Source organism: Rhinolophus hipposideros (genome assembly GCF_964194185.1).
Source record: "Rhinolophus hipposideros genome assembly, chromosome: 19".
Taxonomy (NCBI): domain Eukaryota; kingdom Metazoa; phylum Chordata; class Mammalia; order Chiroptera; family Rhinolophidae; genus Rhinolophus; species Rhinolophus hipposideros.
The window spans coordinates 782,558-803,820 of NC_138065.1; the positions used below are offsets into that span (position 1 = coordinate 782,558).

Sequence of the window (21,263 nt, forward strand, 5' to 3'; positions counted from 1 at the left end):
TTGGCAGCAAGCCGGTGTAGTTTGCAAAGGTTCAGCTACTTGAAGCTTACCACCCGCAGAGCCTGCGCTGGGGGGAGTGGGGGGCGGGGCGGGGCGGGGCGGGGCGGGCGGGGCGGGCGGGGCGGGCGGGGCGGGGCGGGGCGGGGCGGGCGGGGCGGGCGGGGCGGGGCGGGGCGGGGCGGGCGGCGGGGCGGGCGGGGCCTGGAGGGGCGGGGCGGGGCGGGGCGGGGCGGGCGGGGCGGGGCGGGCGGCGGGGCGGGCGGGGACTGGAGGGGCGGGGCGGGGGGGGCGGGCGGGGCCTGGAGGGGCGGGGCGGGGCGGGGCGGGCGGGGCCTGGAGGGGCGGGGCCTGGCGGAGCCCCTGCCTGGGACAGGGGGCAAAGCATGGGGTCCTGCAGCCAACGCTCTCCTGGTCGCGCCCTGGTGCTCCAAACCTGCCTCCTCCTCGGTGAGTCACAGGACAGGTGGGGCTCCCCGGGGACCTGGGGAGGTGGCGGGAGGCGGCGGCTACGCCTCCCGGTCCCGGGGCCTCCAGCATCTTTGGAAGCGGAGGGGTAGCGAGAAGGGTTGGGGCCTTAGTGCGAGGCCTGCGACTCCTCAGGACCGGGAATCGCCACCAAAGCCCTGCGGCCGGGTGCGCGCGGCCGCCGCTGCCCCTCCCGGGTGGGCACAGCTGCCGCCCCGTCACAGCCGCCACTCGTTCGCAGCTGGCTGCTTGGCGCGAGTCTCCGCAATCGCGGGCCCTTCTCGGTTCCCAGCGCCCCCCCCGCCGGCACCCTCCCCCCCCGCCGGCCCCCTCCGCCCCCTCCCAGGCCGGGACAGCCCCCAGTGAGGGGCCGGGACCGCCCCCAGGGCCTGCCAGTGGGGCAGCTGCGCTGGGGCACGGGCTGCAGCGGTGGGGGACCGGGGACAGCGGCCGGGGGAAGTGGGACCCTCGCTCCCTGTCCCGGCCGTGGCCTCACAAACTGTTTGCAAGCTCTGCGTGCGGGCGGCTCAGACTGAAAATGCTGCCCTGTTTGCAGCCCTGACTTGGTGGCCCTCTCCCTGCCCTGTCCTGAAAGCTTCCTGTGATGGAAAGGGGCTGAGCTCCGCAGTGTGTCCCACTGGGTCACATATTCTGCTTCTGCCACGTATTGGCCGTAAGAGTTTGGCCCGTTATGTACCCTGGTCTATAACCTGTAAACCGGCTTTACCTTTTGAGCTTTTACTCTCTCCTCCGTAAAACAGACAGAATAATACCGAACTCGAGGTGTTTGGGAGAATAAATAACGCACCTTCTAACCAGTGTCCCGGATGGGAGCGTGTACCACTCTTGGACGTACTGTTATACATTTCTTGGTGAAAAACTTACAAATAGATACTGGGGGGAAAAAATGATGGTGTTTCCTTGTTTCATAATTGACTGTTTTACCCTTATCTGGCAGCTAAAAAACAGAAAAGGTTTCCTCTCGGAACTGAGGTGGTTGTGGTAACAGAAATTACAGACTTCCCTAAGTCCCCACTCCGCTCCACCTCCTACACGATGGTAAACGTACAACCTTTGAAAAAGTCACTTTCCCTTGTAAATTAAAAAGCACTCCTGCCGTTGTTGACAAACGAAGAAAAGACATGGACAGATGGAGCATAAAGAAACATTGATAAGATGAATGAGTGGTAAATATACTTATCCTACAGGTTAAAAAAAACAAATGTAAATTAACAAAACTGGATATCATTTTACCTATCAAATTAACAGGTTTTGTTTTTTATGTGAATGCTTGGTATGGCAATGGGACAGTGTGACAAGCACTCTCATGTATTATTGACAGTCTTTTATTTTTTTTTTAATTTTTTTTATTTTCCAATTACAGCTGACTTATAATATTATATTAGTGTCAGGTATACAACACAGTGATTAGACATTTATATAACTTATGAATAAATCCTGATAAATCCAGTACCCATCTGACACCACACAGTAATTACAACACTACTGACTATATTCCCCATGCTATACTTTACGTCCCATGACTATTTTGTAACTACCACTTTGTATTTCTTAATCCCCTCCCCCTTCACCCATCCTTCCCAACCTCCCCATCCAGCAACCATCAAAATGTTCTTTATATTTATGGGTTTGTTTGTTTTGTTTGTTTGTTTTGGTTTTTAGATTTCACATATAAGTGAAATCATACAGTATTTGTCTTTCTCAGTCTGACTTATTTCACTCAGCAGAATACCCTCTAAATCCATCCACATTGTTGCAAATGGTAAGATTTCATTCTTTTTTATGGCCGAGTAATATTTCATTATATACATGTACCACCTCTTCTTTATCTGTTCTTCCATCAATGGACACCTGGGCTGCCTCCACATTTTGTAATATAATGCTGCAGTGAACACATGGATCACACATCCTCTCGAAATAGTGTTCTGGGTTTCTTCAGATAAATACCCAGTAGTGGGATTCCTGGGTCCTTCTTTGTCTCTTGTTGTAGTGTTATTTTAAAGTCTATTTTATCTGATGTAAGTATTGCTACTCCAGATTTTCTTTCATTTCCATTTTCATGAAATATCTTTTTCCATCCCTTTACTTTCCGTCTGTATGTGTCTTTCAGTCTGTGTGTAGGTCTCTTGTAGGCATCATATGTGAGGGTCTTGTTTTCTTATCCATTCAGTCATCCTGTGTCTTTTGATTGGAGCACTTAAGCTATTTACATTTAAAGTAATTGTTGATAGATATGTAGTTATTGCCATTTTGTTATTCATGTTTTTTTTATCTTTATTTTTTCTTATTTTTCTTAAATCTTTCTAAGATCTTGTAATACTGGTTTGATGCTGATAACTCCTCTGGCTTTTTCTCATTCTGGGAAGCTCTTTATCTGTCCTTAGATTCTAAATGATAGCTTTTCTGGGTAGAAAAAAATCTTGTTTGTAGGTCCTTGCTTTTCATCACTGAATATTTCATCACTTCTGGCCTGCAAAGTTTCCGTTGAGAAATCAGCTGACAGTCTTATGGGAGCTCCCTTGTAGATAACAAACTGCTTATCTCTTGCTGCTTTTAAGATTCTCTTTGTCTTTAACCTAACGCATTTTAATTATGATGTGTTTTAGTGTGGGCCTCTTTGGTTTCATTTTGTTTGGGACTCTTTGCGCTTCCTGGGCTTGTATGTATGCTTCCTTCACCAGGTTAGGGAAGTTTTCTGTCATTACTTCTTCAAATAGGTTTTCAATTCCTTGCTCTCTCTCTCTCCTCCTTCTGGTACTCATATGATGTAAATGTCGGTACACTTGATGTCCCAGAGGCCCCTTTAAGTATCCTCATTTTCTTGGATTTTTTTTTTTTCTGTTCTGGTTGGGGGTTTTCTACTACCTGATCTTCTGAATTGCTGATTTTATCCTCTGCTTCATCTAATCTACTGTTGATTCCCTCTAATATATTCTTCATTTCAGTTACTGTGTTCTTCATTTCTGACCTGTTTTATGTTTTCTATCTCCATTTTTGTGTTTCTTATCTCTTTGTTGAATTTCTCCCTGAGATCATTGAGCATCCATATAACCTGTGTTTTGAACTCTGCATCTAGTAGATTGCTTGTCTCCATTTTGTTTAGTTCTTTTTCTGGAGTTTTGTTCTTTTCTTTCATTTGGGACATATTTCTTTGTCTCCCCATTTTGGCTGCCTCTCTGTGTTTGTTTCTATGTATTAGGTAGAGCTGCTATGTCTCCCAGTCTTAGTAGAGTGGCCTTGTATAGTAGGTTTCCTGTGAGGCCCAGTTGCACAGTCTCCCTGGTCACCTGAACCAGGTGCTCCAGGAGTGGCCCTTGTGTGGGTTGTGTGTGCCCTCGTGTTGTACTTGAGACTTGATTTCTGTTTGCACATCAATGGGAGGGATATACCCTTGGGGTGATTGGTTGTGAAGAATGGCTGTGACTACAGTGGAGGAGCTGTGGTGCAGAACCTGACCCTACAGAGCCGGATTCACTTTAGCAGTGGACTCTGGTGCCTACCCAGTCTGTCCTGCGGGTGTGTCTTCTGTGGTGGTGGTTGTGTAGTGCTCTGATGTGGTCTGAAGATGGCCACCTGGCGTGTTGATTCTGGGGCCTCTTGTGGGGGATGGAGGCAGGGGGAGACTCTGGTGCAGGCCAAGGGCAGCTGGTGCCTGTGCCCTGCCAGTGGCCTCCTGTTGTGAGCTACAAAGCAATCTGTAGATCATTGCCACTTGTGCTGGGCTTGGAGGCACCTGGAAGAAGCAAAGCTTCAAACTGAGGCCAGCTGCCGCTAGTGCTGGGCTTGAGGCTACTCAGCAAGAGGTACGGGACACACAGGGGCCAGATGCTGTTTGTTTGGTGTTTGTGAACCTTTGAGAGATTTTAGGAAAGTCCGCAGTGCGAGCCAAGACAGGCTGTTTGTATGTAAAAGCCACTGGAAGTGGCCTGGGTGGACCTGCAAGTTGGGTGGGGCAGGGTCTCAGGGAATCACCACAGTGGGGCCACGGTGTTAGCAAGGTTGTTGGAGACTCAGACATGGTGCCCCGCCTGCGTCTGCATGCTGGGAGGGAGGAGGGCTCAACAAAGGAATAATGCTTGTGCCAGAACTTCTGTCTGGGAGAAAGCTGCCCCTCCAGCACTTGTCCTGAAGCCAGACAACTGAGTTCCTCCCCATATGTCCCTGGCAGCTTTTAAACCGCAGCCCAAGCACTGGCACTCAGAACAAGTGAGTGATCAGTGGATAAGTCTATGCACAGACCCTTTAAGAAGAGCACCTAGGATTGCAGCTGCCCTCCAGCTCAGCCACAATTTCCACTGGTTTCCATAGCCAGAGTTGTGCAGTCTTCTCTCCCCAGCACTCAAACCCTGGGCTGGGGAGCCTGATGAGGGGCTGAGACCCCTCACTCCTCTGGGGGGACCTCTGCAGCCAAAATATCCTTCGCAATATTTAATGGTCACATGTGGGTGTGGAACCAGCCCATTCCATGTCTCTGCCCTTCCTACCAGTCTTGAGGTGGCTTCTTCTGCATGTCCATAGTTGTAGGGCTTTAGTTCAGTGAGACTTCAGGAAATTCTCAATAATGGTTGTTCTGTGGTTTAGTTGTAATTTTTATGTGGTTGTGAGAGAAGGTGAGCACATTTACCTACTCTGCCATCTTGACCAGAAATTCCATTGACAGGCTTTTAATGCATAGAAAGCTTCTTGGTGGTTCACTGAATGCATCATAAATATTTAAACATTTAAAATGTTTGTACCTTTTCCTCTGTAATTCCACTTCTGGAAATTAACCCCAAGGAAAAAACCTTCATGTAGAAAAAGCTTATTATGCACAAATACATTTTGGTCTAGTTATAATAATGAAAAAAATTGGAACCCAAAAAGAGGGTAAATTACATATAGGCAAGTTACAATATTCAGGTGGTAACAATGGCTGTGATATTGGTAAGCGACAGGTAAGCGATATTGGCTTGATGTCCTAGAAGATGAAAAGTACTTGGTTAGAAGAAAGGACAGGAATAAACATGTGTTAAGCAAGGCCTATACTAGGAATATTATATATATTATTTCATATCAGCATCACACGCTACATGTTACCTGTGGGATTGGGAAGAAAATGAGGCCAGAAGGGCCAATGCAATGGAAGACCTCATGCTAAGCACCAGGCACTGTGACATAATTTGGAAATCTGGCTTTATATGTCAGCCCCATTCAAAAGCTGAGATTGCCTGGATTTTGCCTTTGAGTAAACCAAGGCTCAGAGAGGCCACTTAACTTCCTTGAGATGTCAGAACTAAGTATCACACAGGATTCAACAGCTTCATGACCATGTTCTATCTCAGATGCTGAGCTGCAGACTCCAGCTGCATTGCTCACTGTCCTAACCCTTCCCCACCCACAGTCCCACACAGAATCTGACCTCCTAATTAAGGGGATAAAGGAACTTTTGTTATTTAAAAGAAATTACTCTTCTCTCACAACTTCTGTCCCTCTCTTCCTACCTCAGTCTATGGGAAATTATTCCATTTGCATTTCTCTCTAAAGAGAGAGCTGCTCCCTTAGTCCCTTCCCCCATCTGAATTCTCTTTCCTTTTTCTACTTAACAAATGCTACCTTTTTTGGTTGGGTCAGTGAGCAGTTTAGGGAGTCCCTCTGGGTTTGTTTCTGGAGATGCAGTTACATCAAGGCTGGCCCCTCTGTGCTCTCAGAGCACCTCCACTGTCCTGCCATTGTAGCATCTGCCACCATCGTCAGAGAACTGCGTAGGTGGCAGGGTGAGCGTTACACAGGAAGTCATCTCTGCCTCGCCTGTTCATGAGTTATTGGTTGCCCCAGCAACCAGTGAGGTCAGGAAGTCCCTTAGAGAAGGAGATGCATCTGTTCTTGTAGGTGTAGAGCAGCCATCCCTGCGTGGAGTCTCACGTGACCTGGGAGAGCAGGGAGGGTGCTAAGTCCCAGTGGCTGCAGCCACAATGTCCATTCTATCCCTTAAATGGAGACAACACAAGACTCGTTTCCTGTAAACACATCTTGGATTAGAGCAGATTCAGGCAGTGCTGGGATCATGAGTAACTCATTTTTATTAAGAACCTAAGTTGACTGAACTAGTGAGCTCTCGTCCTTTGTTTAAAAAGAATAATTTTTCAAACATTTAAAGGATATGGCATATCATTATATTTTAGTTCCTTAAAAGTTTGCAAGGAAAATTATATGGATGTGTATTTGCATGTGTCCTCAAGGCGGGTCACAGGTGTGTTGCATTTCCCCGATGGCTAGTGACACTGAGCTTCTTTTCATGTGTCTCTTGGCCGTCTCTATGTCCTCTTGGGAGAAATGTCTACTCAGATTCTCTGCCCATTTTTTAAATCAGATTATTTGTCCTTTTGGTGTTGTTATATGAGTTCCTTATATTTTTTGGATATTAACCCCTTATTGGATGTGTCATTGGTGAATATCTTCTCCCAGTAAGTACACTGTCTTTTGGTTTTGTTGGCGGTTTCCTTCACTGTGCAAAACATTTTTAGTTTGAAGTAGGCTCATTTATTTATTTTTTCATTTTGTTTCCCTTGCCTGAGGAGACACATCCAAAACATATTACTAAGAGCAATGTTTATCACCAATTTATTTTTCAACAAGAATGTCAAGATCATTCCATAGGAGAAAATAATAGCCTTTTCAACAAAGGTGCTGAGACAATGAGATAGCCACATGAAAAAGAATGAAGTTGGACCCCTACCTAATGTCATATACAGTTGACCCTTGAGCAATGCAGGGGTTGGGGCACTGACCCCCCTGTGCAGTCAAAAATCTGCATATAATTTTTGACTCCTTCAAAACTTTACTAATAGCCTATTGACCACAGCATTACCAATAACATAAACAGTCAACTAACACATATTTTGTCTGTTATATGTATTATTTACTGTACTCTTACAAAAGTAAACTACAGAAAAAATATATTTAAAAATCATAAGAAAGAGAAAATACATTTACAGTATTTAGTGAAAAAAAAATGCATGTACAAGTGGACCCATGCAGTTCAAACCCATGTTGTTTAAGGGTCAACTGTGTGGAAATAAACTCAAAATGGATCAACAGCCTAAATATAAGAGCTGAGACTATAAAACTATTAGAAGAAAATATGGGGTAAATCTTCATGACCTCAGATTGGACAAAGGATTCTTAGATTTGACATCAAAAGCATGAACACACAAAGAAATAAAGTAGGCTTCATCAAAATTAAAAACCTTTGTGCATCAAAATATATTATCAAGAATGTGAAAAGATATCCTACAGGTTAGGAGAAAATATTTGCAAATCATGTCTGCTAAGGGTCTAATATCCAGAATATATAAAGACCTTTTACTAAAGACAAATACAACAAAAGACAAATGACAATTTTTTTTAATGGGCAAAGGACTTGAATAGACCTTTCTCCAAAGAAGATATACAAAGGGCTGATAAGTGCATGAAATGACGTTTAACATCATTGGACATCAAGGAAATGCAAATCAAAACCACAATGAGATATCACTTCACATCCACTAGGATGGATTTGATGAAAGAAAATGGAAAATAACAGGTATTGATAAAGCTGTGGATAAACAGGAATGAAAAATGGTGCAGCCACTGTGGAAAACAGGCATTCCTCACAGTTAAACTTTGAATCACCATATGACCCAGAAATTTCACTCCTGGGTATATATCAGGAGAAAACAAACAATATGTCCACAAAGAGACTTGTACACAAATGTTTACAACAGAATTACTCATAATAGCTAAAAGGTGTAGACAACCCAAATGTTCACCAACGAATGAATGAGTAAACAAATTGTGTGCGGTCGTTCCTCGGTATTCGCAGGGAGTTGGTTCCAGAATCCCCCACGGACACCAAAATCCACGGATGCTCAAGTCTCTACTATAAAATGGTGTGATACTTAAATAGAACCTACACACACCCTCCTGTGTACTTGCAGTCGTCTCTAGGTTACTTATTACACCCAATACCGTAAATGCTGTTAAATCATTGTTATGCTGTATTGTTTAGGGAATAATGACAAGAAAATAATCACATGTGAAATACCACAGGGCGGCCCTGTGAAACTAGGATTAACCAGTGACAAATGGATTTGTTAGTTTTAGGTGGGTACTCATGTTCCAGTCAAGAGCGATTTCAGAAGCCACACTGCAGTGGGGTCAGGAAGGAAATAATGGCAACAAAGAAAGCTGAAATGACTTCTAGTTTACACAGATACATAGGAAAATGGGCTGATTTCTTACCAGCTTTAATATTCTCAGTTTCTTTTTCCTGCAACTGGACGGACAAAAGGTCATGTTTGGTGCCAACTGCAAGAAAAGGGAAGAGTGTGAATCTCAGAGGGTGACAGACGTGCTTGAATCAAAACTGCCACGTAGTAGGAAATGCTTAAACAAGTCACATCTACAGCTGGGTTTCCAGGTCTGTAAAAATGGAGATAATAAAAAAAAAAAGAAAAATGGAGACAGTTCTCTCTTTATGACTATGACCCCAGAGCAATGTGAAAGCCAATACTGTGTTTCCCCGAAAATAAGACCAGGCCAGATCATCAGCTCTAATACGTCTTTTGGAGCAAAAATTAATATAAGACCGGGTCTTGTATCATATATATATATTACCCAGTATTTATGTTATGTTATGTTATGTTATGTTATGTTATGTTATGTTATGTTATGTTATGTTATGTTATGTTATGTTATGTTATGTTATAGACCCGGTCTTATATTACAGTAAAATAAGACCAGGTCTTATATTAATTTTTGCTCCAAAAGATGTATTAGAGCTGATGGTCCGGCCTGGTCTTATTTTGGGGGAAACAGGATAGTGGATACACCATAATGTTTGTTTCTGTCTTCCCCGCTCTTAGCTATTGCATTGCCGGGCTCCCAGAATGGCAAGGATGCTGTCTCGTCCTGTACATTGAAAAGGACTGTGGGGGAATCTGTCCAACTGCCACTGAAGTTGTCCTTACATCCTGATATCCGAGAGATTGAGTGGAGTTGGGATTCTGAAGATGACAAAAAGCAGTTGCTGGTGAGCTGGAAGCCTAATAGCAGTCATCCCGATTGGTATGACTTTGAAAAACAATACAAATCCAGATTCCAGCTCACAGAGAAGGCCGTCTTGAGCATCAAGAATCTCACTACGGAAATGGGTGGATTCTACATAGCGATTATCAAATTCCGCTCAGGAATGTCCCAGGAGGAACATTTTAGACTCTGTGTATATGGTAAGGTGTGGGACCACCCCCAACTGGGCATGCCAACAACCACGTAAGTTAGCCAGAAATCAGGTTAAAAAAAAGAAAAACACTTCTTTTTAGTAGTTTTTGACTCTCTTCTGATGCTCTAAAAATAAAATTAAATTTTAAAGATTACATCTTAGGAAAAATTAGCCTACATTTCTTAAAAGGCATAAAATGCACATGAAATGGGTGGGCAGGGGAGCCACCCAAAAGGACAAAAAGCTTTCTTCAGTCACAAAATACTACAAAACTGATTATTAGAAATACACAATTAGATCAGAAATGCCCTTAATTGATTGGCTCAAAAACTGATTTAAAATTTCTTAAGCGACCCCAAAAAGTTGGCAAAACCAAAACAATGAAACTGAACATTTAAAAAGATGAAGGAAAGACATTAAGAAGGCGATCAAGGGGGTGGCCAGTTGGCTCAGTTGGTTAGAGCCTGGTGCCGATAACACCAAGGTTGCCGGTTGGATCCCTGCATGGGTCACTGTGAGCTGCACCCTCAAAAAAAAAAGAAGAAGACGAAGGTGATCGAATGTCAGAACTACTCAGTAGGTAAAATGCTTTTAGACCACTTGACTTGGAGTCCCGCTAGGGAAGTCTCAGGACAAAGTTGTGTCTTAGATGCAAGCCCAGGGCTGAGCAGACAGAGCCCTGGGCAGCAAACCTGCCAGCGCTGCCCCCCCGCCCCCCTCAGTGTCCTCTCCACCTCCACCCTCATCACCTCTGCTTGGGTGGTCAGGGCAGCCTGTCACCTCCCTGGCTGCTAACTGGCTTCCCTGTCTCAGGTCTCTTCCCCCTTCCAAGTCTCCCTCCATGCAGCTGATCCTTTTCAAATGCAGTGCTCTTCCTGTTATGCCCCTGCTTGAAAACAACATTCCCTCTCCCAGTGCCCCATAGGATAAATGGCCCCAGGAAGAGAGTTCCAAGCCACACCGGACCTGGTCCCTAGCTGCCTCTCCAGCCTCATGGTCCAGCATTTTTCCTCATGTGCCAGGCAACAGAATTGCTATGTGTCACCTCACCTGGCCCTTTCTGTCCTTGACATACGCTGGTAGCTCTCCAGAGAATGTCCACCTCCCACACCTCCCCTGGTGGGAGCAGGAGAGGGGAGAGGAGCTCCAACATGGGAGGTGGGAGAGCTTTTAAGAAAAGACAGCTGGACTGTCCAAGAGGGGTTTCCAGCAGGTGAGGGGTGGGGGGTGGCGGGAGGGGGTGGAGGACCAGCTGCTTGCTGATCCCGGCCGACCCCCGCTGAGCCTGGCTCCTGGTCCTGTCTTTCTCCCCCTCGGCTGATGAGGTCTTTGCACAGCGCCATCCTAACGCACTCTCATCTTAGCTCTTCTGGCAGTAAGAGATGGAACCCTGCTCACGCTCGGTCAGTACGGAGGGTTTGCATTGTAGAGACCACGACCTCCGGGGAGCACGAGGGAGGAAGCTTCCTTTCGCCCCCCTTCTGTTCTCACGGGAACTGGCACGCCCCTTTCTGTCGGGGGCCATGTGGTCCCTGCTCTTTGCCCTCAGTGTCTCTCTTTCCTGCCAGCCTTATTCTCCTGGGCTTCTCCACACAGTAGGGGGCATGGCCTTCTGCAGCTGTGGGACCCACCCAACCAGAGAGCAAAGGGACTTCCCTGGCCCACTCCACATGGAAAATTCCAGAAAAGGACTTTATTGGCTTGGGTCACAAGCCCCTAGGAGGGTCACTGGCCAGGACAACAGCACACTGTGATTGGCAAGGACGTGTGCTTCCCCTGTAACCAGTGGCGGTCAATCATCAAAAATAGGGTTGGAGCAGGAGGTGCCAGAAAGCGTAGAAGTGCCACTAGCCGGTTTCCCTTCCCTGACCATCCGTCAGCGCCCGAATTAAGTCCTGCAGCACTGGCTCCTCCCCTTTGCCTGCAGAACTAAGTACTCTCCTGTGGAACTAGTACTCGCCTGTGCAACTGAGTACTCATCTATAGAACTGAGTACTTGCCTGTACAACTGAATACTCGCCTATAGGACTGAGTACTCGCCTGTACAACTGAGTACTTGCCTATAGAACTGAGTACTCACCTGTACAACTGAGTACTTGCCTATAGAACTGAGTACTCGCCTGTACAACTGAGTACTCGCCTACAGAACTGAGTACTCACCTGTAGAACTGAGTACTCTACTCACCTATAGTACTGAGTACTCACCTGTAGAACTGAGTACTCACCTACAGAACTGAGTACTTGCCTGTAGAACTAAGTACTAACCTGGGTGTTAGAGGCCCTTCACCAACAGCTGCTCTTTCCAGCCGTGCTCCTCGCACAGCGCACTGTTCCCAGGCACAGCCTGTCTCTCCCCCCCCTTACCTCGTGGCTTTAAGAACTGCCCTTCTCCTAAATAAAGGCTTTTCTGATTCCTATCAAATGAGTGTTTCCATTCTGAAGCCTCAAAATTCTTTTTCGGAATCCTTGAAGGGTCTGTGCCTCTCTGCCTCTCACCAGATTATCTGTGTGTGGCCTGCTTCCCACGGGAGAACAGGGTCGTGCCTGCTGGCCTTGGCATCGCTCAGTGTTTTCTACAGCTCCCAGGAGCCCTCAGGAAACCCTTCTTTAACCAGATAGATTTAAGCAATATTTAAAGGCCACCTGCAGAAACGTGCCGAATTTTTCTAGGACTTTTGATTCTGCAAGCCTTATTAATATTCCTTCACTTATTGAAAAGAGCGTTATAACAAAAATTCATATAAACTAACTGCTGAGTGACTATTCAAAGTACCTAAGAGCATAAGATTTCTAAATATCCATCTATACTCATAACACTAGGTAATAGACATTCCATTTGATTTTATAGTATTTAAATTCTTATGTGCTCATTAAATCAAGTCTTTTAAAGAAGCTACTCAAAAATATCATGTTCCATGAAGCTTGGGAAGGGCCACCAATTTTTGTATTTTTAATAACTGCCCCAGATTAGGGGTTGGCAAACTTTAGCCATCATTAAATCCAGCCCAATGTCTGTTTTTATAAATAAAGTTTTATTGTAACACAGCTACACCCATTCATTTACATATTGTATTTGGCTGTTTTCTCCCTGTAATGGCGAACTTGTGTAGCTGTAGCAGAGATGGCATGGCTAGTGAGACCTAAACTGTTTTCTACCTGACCCGTTACAGAAAAGTTTGCCTGCCCTTACCCATATGACCCGGCTGACAGCTGATCCATGTAATTTTATAGGATTATGTCGAGGGTTAACTGAGTTAATGTAAAGCTCTGGGAGCTGTACCTTGAAATATGTACCTGCTCGATAAATGCTATTTTTTTCTTTTCATCTGCTAATGGAGTCAATTACGTTAATAAATTTCATAATGATACCACCATTGCATTGCTATAGCATTGCTACCAAACCCAACTTGGCCATGAAGTATTCTGTGATCACATTTGCAGAGATTTAACTTAGGAATTTTCAGTCCTCTGTTTATAACTGACATTAACTCGTGGATTTGCAAGTGTGTTTTGTCTGTTCAGGTTGTGGTATTCTCCTTGTCTGACGTATGCAAGTTCAGCTATCCTTTCAGAACAGCCTGGGAAACATTCTGCCTTTTCTAGGCTCTGAAACAGTGTCTACAACTCAGGAACTTTATTTTCCTTGGCCGGTGGATGGCCCTCACCCCTGCAGCCATAAGGACCCACCTTGGCCACCTTTCTAATCTCTTCTAAGACTGGGGGTATGTTCGGGTTTGCTGCCTCTTCTTACTGAGTTTTGATCATTTATACTTTCTTCGAAAGCGTTGTTTCATTTACATCTTCAGATTTATGGATATGTAGTTGTACACACTGTTTCCTTACAAGTTTTCATATCTTTTCTTATCTGTAATTATGCCCTGATTCTCATTCCTAATGACATTTACTTTTAATTTTCTAATTAGACATCAATACTTTTGATTTGTCTGTCTTTTTAAGTCAAACTTTTGATTTTGCCTACTGAATCTCCTTTTTTATTACCTTTGCACATGAGTTAGGAATATGTCTGTAATTAGCATAAAACTTGATTTTCAAAGGCTTGAGCAAATAGGGGTTCATTTTTCTCATGGAGCAAAAAGTCAAGAGCAAGCATTTGGGGCATCGGTCCATCGGCTCAACACTGTCACCGGAGGCCAAGTCTCTCCCTTCCCGCGCTGCCACCCTTGGCACACAGCCTGTCGTCTTCATGTGTGTTGCCTCCAAGATGGTCCAATATGGCTGCTCTCCAGACATCCGTCCACAGTAAGGACAGCCACAGAGAGAAAAAGGGGAAGTCTTTCTCATTTTGAGGCTTTACCTCTTCAGGAGTGGAGTCCTTTCCACCCAGCAGATTTCCCCTTACTTCATTGGTCAGAACTAATGCAACTATAAGAAAGACTGAAAATGAGAATTTAGCTCTCTAGAGGCCACATTAGATGAAGGCAAGGACAGAGATGGACATGGAACTGAGTGTGAGTGGGCTACCTGTCAGGTGGCTGTTAATGTCGGTTTCACCTGTATTACACCCTCCCCTCTAATCGACTTAGGTCTGTCCACTAGAGTAAAATAATCCTCCAATAATAGTGGATTTGACCATTTACCCTTGAATTTCCAGGAGTGTTTCACTTTTTATTTTGTTTTGTTTGGCTTTACAATGTAAAATATCTCTATTTGACCTGCTTAAAGGTTTTTTATCTTAAATCTCATTTGGTCTGTAGGGACGGTTGCCACAATCATTTTGTTGACATTTTCCTTGTCTGTTTTCCATCTCGTTTTAATCTTTCTGTTTCATTAGGCAGTGTAAATAGCATACTGTTGGGTTTACGTCATACACATCTTGACTTTTGAATAGGCGGATATCATGCTTCAAATGCATGATTTCAAGTTTTTACGTGTATGAACCAACTCCCAACATCTTATTTACTGCTTTTTTTAAATTTACCAATTTTTCTTCCTTTTGTTTGATTAATAGAGTTTTCTTCTCTAGTACTTTGGAAGTTATACAACCTTGTACTTTTATCCTACCAGGTACTAAACTTAAGCTCTTCCTTCAACACTTAATGATAATCGGCATTTATTTTTTCTCTGAACAAAACAAGAACTTCAACATGTTTCTTCACTGTAGTCTCAAGCCCTCCCCTGTTGTGTTTGTTATATGACAGTCTACATGATTACCATATGCAAATGTATAATTATCACAGACATCATAATTACTTAATCCTCTACACTTACTTGAGCAAGGGAAGCCTCAGGCATCCTGGGCTGGAAGCCAGAACCCCGTGGGCCCTGGGGAGTAGGTCCCTTTCCCAAGCTTATATGTGGAAACCTCACACTGGGGCGTCAAGTACATAAGAGTGGGTGACATCTGCTGTGGGCTCCACTCCTGGAGCTCAGTTCTCTTTTGTCCCTTTTATCCCAGAGCCCATCCCCCACCCCCACATTCAGATTCATTCATTAGCCAGCACATCAGGCTGGTGCAACCTCAGCCTGGAGTGTGAGGCCCCAGGGACCACAGAGAACCTGGCAGTGACCTGGCTCAGCAATGGCCTCCACGGGCCAGCCCCCAGCTCCAGGAATCTAAGCCTGAGCCTGCCCTGGAGCCAGTCAAACGGCTTCCTCACCTGTGTGGTCAGCAGCCCCGCGGATGAGAAGAATGCCACCTTATCCCTGGAGAACGTCTGTCCAAGGAGGGGTGAGTGTGATGCATTAGGCAGGGTGGGGAAATGGGCCAGCAGAGAAGGGGGGTGGGGCGGGGGCGGGGGGACTCGGGAAGTGGGGAGACTGAGGAGCACTTCCAGGCAGTTTCTGGGGTACAACCAGCGGTCCCCACCCTCGTTAGAGTCTTCAAAACTGCAAGTCCAGAAATCGGGCCAACACCTGGTGATGACAGCATCACCCATGACAAAAACATGGGACTGGCATGTGTGTCCCCCTTCCCAGCTTCCAGGGGGCTGAATTAGGCAGCAGGAGTCAAGCAGGGGTGGGGACCTGCAGAGCCATCAGCCCTGGAATGCCCGTGTCCCCCAGACACAGCTGTCCCTGAATGGGCTCCACGGGCATGGCACGTGGGGCTGATGGATCCCTGCGTTTTGCTGCATGCCAGACACACCCTTTCTGAGGATGGTTACCACCTCTGAGCCTGAACCCTCCTGAGAGCATGTCAGCACTGTGGCTACTACAGCCAGTCACCACACTTGCCCCATCAGTCTGTACAGAGGGACTCTTCCAAAGCAGGTTGGGGTGAGAGTCCCCCAAAGGGGCCTCAGGCCCTAGTTTCATACCGTTGCAGATCCCCTAAAGAGCAGGGGCCACTGATGTAAACAGGAAGTGTGATTAGCCATTCCACAGCCGGCCTCCCACGACCTTAAGCTCTGCCTGCTCACTGGGCTCTCATCTGAACAGTCATCTCCTCACGTGGCCACTTAGCATTCAACTGCCACACAGGACTGAGGACCTACTGTGTGCTGGGGGGCGGGGGAGGGACCAATACTATGCGTCCCTGCCTCAGGACCTTACCCTGTGGTGGGCTGGGTGACCCTGGGCACCTTACTTACTTAGCTTGTGGAGCCTTTCTGAAACATGGACAGTAATTTCATCTACCTCACAGGGCTGCTGTGAGAAGCAAAGTAAGTCATCTATGTAAGCTGTTAAAACTGCATCTGGCACGAGCCGTGTCCATAATTATTGGAAAACAGCCCAAGGAGCAGGAGCAGTCAACTTCTAAATATGCAGCTGCCCGTTAAGGGCTAAAGCTGCTGCAAAAGTATGTGGTTCACGGACAAAAGAGAAAGAAAGAGATTTACTGCTGCAGGAGTTGGGAAGGTGGCACAGAAAGGAGCACTTGAGCTGGGCCTTGAGGAGTGCGTAGGAGTTTCCTCCTGACGGGAGAAAGCCGTGCCAGAGAGCAGAACTCATCTGAGGTCGGGGGATTTCAGATGCTTCCATCCCCTCTCCCTCTGGGAATGTACTTCTCTTCCGGGAGTCTGAGAGGAGGAAAGAGTGGCAGACTGAGGGGATGAGCTACCGCGTGTCCGGCTAGCAGGGGCTCTGAGACGCGTGCAGACCTGGCACAGGAAGCCTGGCAGAAGGAACCTGGAAGTGGCGGCGGCCGGTGTGCCGAGAGCAGGAAGGAGGAAACCTGCCGGGGCCGCAGCTAGGACGGACATCTGGGGTACAGCCGGGGTGGTCCCCCTCCCTCGACCTGCCCAGCAGGCGTGACTGAGGGAGGTGACACCAGCCTTTGATCCCAGGTTCTCTTCAGAGCAAGTGGCTTTGGAGCGGCATCCTTCCCATGGTTCTGGTGACAGCAAGTCTGATGGCCGGAATATGGTTCTGGATGAGGAAAAAGAGGTTGATGGGCAGAGGTAGGTGCTGGGGGAGGGCCCAGGGAGGGGCGGGGATGGGGAGGGTCTAGGGAGAGGGCAGGGCTGGCGGGACAGTGGGCAGCTAGAGGCTCCCTGGCCTGTCCTGTGGGTCATCCTAGTTGGAGCCCAGGAACAGCAGTGCTGAGGGTGGGAGCCATTGTGTGCCCAGAAAGGAGGGTGCTGGACGGCAGGGATGGTGCAGGAGTCTGGGACCTGAGCTTACGGCCCGGGACCAATGGCCACCCTCAGCTGGGGCTGACGAGGGGTCACCGCCATCCCACACTCTCTCACTGAGCACCTGCTGTGTTCAGGTGTGTCCAGACTCCTGCCAGCTGTGCCAGGCTCAGCAGCTGCCCCCCAAGCCCTTGCCACAGAGGATTCTGCTACCCTGCAGGCTCATGCAGCCAACAGCCCTGCCGTTCTCTACACGGAGATCGTCCCCCTGCACCAGCCTAAGGTGGGTCTAAGGGGATGAGACGTCAGAGGCCGAGCGTGCCAGGAGGCAAGGGCACTCTGCTCCCCTTGGGCTCTGGGCCCAGTCCTTGCTTTGGACAACGTGGTCGCTGGGCCTGGTGCCCACGGCATGCTGCCAGCCAAGAGGCGGGGGAGGGCTCCTCACCTGTACGTCCACACTCATCAGATCCTCGGGGGCCAGAGGCAAAAGTGCAAATGACCAGGTTTCCGGTGAATCCTGCCATTTATGTACCACCCAAGGAAGTAAAAGTAGGGAGATAGTAGCGGGGCCTGCAGACAGGGACCCAAGGACCCAAGGAGCATCACAGAGACCCATCTTCTTCCCCGCCTGTAGTCTCTCTTCCTCCCACCCTGCCATTAATGTCACCTCTTTGGGTAAAGGCAGTGTTGCCCCCACTGGTGAGATGCCCCTGGGAGAGCATCCCATGTGGCTGGCTGCTGGTCCTTAGCTGGAAGTTGGTGCATGATCCCACCGGGGGGAGGGCCTAGACACAGGATAGCTGGAGGAGAGGACACTTAAGGCACTTCTCAAACGCAATGGTTCTCAGGCCCAGCTCCCATCAGAGTCCCCAGACGGCTTGGTGAAACCAAGGTCTGCTGGGCCACTCTTGGAGTTTCTGATTGAGTGAGTCTGGGGCAGCCCCGAGAATTTTCATTTCTAACAAGTTCCTAAGTGATGCTGAGACTTTTAATCCTGCCCTCTGAGAACTTCTGGGTTATGAATGAGCAGAGGGAAAGCAAGGAGGGCCACTGTCTGCTCTGCCAGGAGTAGCCATTGGCTGTGTCCTCTCCTCACCCATCCTCTGATTTCTCGAAAGAGGGGCCAACTCTTAGGTCACTGAGCCACAGAACATCAGAACCTCAGAAATGCCCTGGCCTGGTTACAGCAGGATATCGTGGGGGAAGGTGGGACCCCGAAGGAATGCTGGGACTTAACAGAGATCCATGGCAAGCTCAAGGCACAACAAGGTGTCCTCACTCCCAGTCCAGCGTCCTGGACATTGTCCCCAACTTCTGCAATGCCTGCCACCTTGTCACTTCCCATCTCAGCTTCTCTGAGTATGTCCCCATCTGTGTACCTCAGGGGACTCAGGAAATGTTCCTTGTCACCCAAACCCCAGGCCCCTCACCAGAGAAGCACAGGAGAGGAGCTATGTGTGGCTTTGGGGCAAACAAATCAGGCGACCTTTGACCCTGTCCTGAAGCCCTGCCCTTGGGGAGAATGGATTCCCTCCATTCAGAGGGAATGGAGAAGAGAGGCATAGAAGAGAGGTGGCGCTGGCATGAAGGAGCAGACACTAGAGAAGTGGGTGTGGGACCAGCCCTGATCCCAGCTAACTGATCCGCTCTAGAAAATAAGTGTACTCCTTGCACCTCCGTTTCTTCTTTTATAAAATGAGGGTTCCAGAAATAATACATCATGTTTCTCTGGTGCTGTACGGTTCTTTAAAGCACTTCTGCAACGAGAGCATCAAGGAGATTCACAAATCTGCCCAGCAAATATTTCTTGAGCGTCTACTGTGTTCCCTGAATTGTTCTGATCTGGGCTCCAGAAGTCAGCAACACAACAAAAATCCTTGGTCTCCCAGAATATATGTTCTAGGTTGGGGGAGGGGGCAATGACAAGTAAATAAGCAAAATACGAAGTATTGGCTTATGATCAGTGCTAAGGAGAAAATAAAGTGGGAAAGAGAGGGCAGGTGCGATTGTAACTAAAGGCTCTGGGGGCGGGGGCGGGGGAGGAGCTCCCCAAGAAGCGAGACCCTGTCAGAGGTGCGGGTGAGCAGAGCAGGGCCTGGTGGGTGGGAGGAGGCAGAGGAGGCCTCCGGGCAGGGCGCAGAGCAGGTGCCAGACTGCAGCGCTCCGAGCCGGCCAGCGCTGACGCTGAGCCCCAGGGAGCTCTCCGAGCTCAGAGCCCCAGCTCCGCGGCGCACGGCAGGAAGCACGCCGGGTGCCCCTCGTACCTGATGCTTCCAAGCTCACCCAGCCCACCTGCACACTGCTTGAATTGCAGGACGCGGAGAAGGGCGGCGGCCGCTCCCACAGCCCCACGGGTACCCCTGCGGTGCACACCGTCTACGAGCACATCCGGGCACACCCACACCCCCAGGGGGGCCGCCAGACCCCGGAGACACCGGGCAGCGGGGGGCCTTGGCGACAGCCGGCTCCCCCACCCTGCGCCCCGGTCCCCAGATACTCCTCCTTAACATGAAGCGGGGACTGGATTCCAAGTCTTTCTGACCATCCTACTGGGACCGCAGAGCAGCAGGACTGCTCCGCCGGGCTCCCCACAAAGATTTCTCGCCTGACAGATTGTGGGCAGTGAACCCGCTACTTAACACCCACATATGAGAAGCGAGCCCCTCAGCCTTCAGCCAGACTTCTGACCTGTGACCCACTGAACCCCTCTGGGGCACGTGTTGGCCAGGCAGCACCTGCACATGAATGCTTTCCTGGCATAGGCAGGGTCCTGGGCCCCTTGGGTGGGCCTTCAGGATCTCACCGCCCACCCATTAGCCTGGCACACACAGGCATGGCTCTCAACTGTGGCAAAAGCAAGAGTCTGCAGGATTCGGGGTCAACTGTGCTGTCAGAGGAAGTGGAGCCAGGGACGTACTTCTTATGTCCATCACCGACCAGACTTGATTCTAAGCACCAGAAATGTGCTGTGTCAGTTTTTCAAAACTCAAGTAAGTCACAGACTTTTTATTTCTATTGCAAAATATATGTAAATAGTATGAAAGTCAAAAGACACATCTTTTTGAAATTGTTTCATTATGTTTGCTGCTATTGTAAATAGGATTTTGTTGACATTATAGCTTCTAGCTAGTTAATTAAAATACCACATACATAACATATATTAAGCCACTTTATTACATTTCTGTGCTGTTTGTACCAGTTTTGAATTTCTGGATAAATAACCATATAATTAACAAATAATGATAATTTTTGCTTTTTTATTTCCAACTTTTATGCCTCGTTTCTTTCTCTTGTCAGTTGCATTGGCTAATTCCTCCAAAATAAAGTTAAGTAAAACTGATGATAAAGGATAGCCTTGTTTTGTTGCTTACTTTACTATAAATGCTTCTAGTGTTGTCCCATTAAGCATGATGTTGTTTTATGGTTAAGACATATGTGTTTTCTCATGGTTAAATAAAAGTATGTATTTATTCCTGTTTTATCAAGATTTTTTTACCAAGAATGAAATGTTAAATTTTATTGTTTCCCTTTTATCATCTGTGAAGATATCCTATGGTTTTCCATTTTTCATCTATTAATAATACATTAATTAATTTCCCATCTATGCAAGTAGAGTAACCAAAGGCCTTCCCTCACAGAGCTGTTGGGAGGGTCAGAGTTAATCCACTCAGACTCCTATCAGGCTTGGCATCTGACCTGTTGAGGGCTTGTTACTGTCACCCTGCCCCGCCCCACCTGGCTCCGCCCCCGACTGGCCCCGCCCTCGCTGATGGCCTCCTGTCTCCTCCCTGTGGACCACACATGGCAGTCCTGGTCAGGACCACCCTCTCTGTCATCTGTTCTCCTATGAAGATGCCTCAAAGCAAACACAGCCCAGAAAATACCTTCCTCACAGGTGGCCATCCACAGGATCCAGAACGTTCATCTCCAGATTACCACCACAGTGAGAGGACGAAACGTACACACTAACAGGGCACTCGCAGGCCCCTGAGAAACACCCATTC

At 47.7% G+C, this 21,263-nt stretch overlaps 1 protein-coding gene across 4 annotated transcripts; it reads left to right on the forward strand.

Annotated features, from left to right (window-relative positions):
* Positions 1-334: 334 nt before the first annotated feature.
* LOC308487769 (CD48 antigen-like) lies at positions 335-20,860 on the forward strand. Of its 4 annotated transcripts, none has more exons than XM_081026438.1 (6): positions 339-447; positions 9,369-10,304; positions 15,141-15,413; positions 16,972-17,085; positions 17,397-17,542; positions 19,574-20,732. In XM_081026438.1, the coding sequence occupies exons 2-6, from the start codon at positions 10,229-10,231 to the stop codon at positions 19,769-19,771; spliced, it is 807 nt and encodes a 268-aa protein (XP_080882564.1). In that variant the 5' UTR covers positions 339-447; positions 9,369-10,228; the 3' UTR covers positions 19,772-20,732. The 4 variants fall into 4 exon arrangements, with proteins under 4 accessions (XP_080882565.1, XP_080882564.1, XP_080882562.1 ...); XM_081026436.1 differs by having other exon boundaries at positions 342-447; positions 9,369-9,731; positions 19,574-20,860; XM_081026437.1 differs by lacking the exon at positions 339-447 and adding an exon at positions 8,764-8,923 and having other exon boundaries at positions 9,369-9,731.
* The last annotated feature ends 403 nt before the right edge of the window (positions 20,861-21,263 follow it).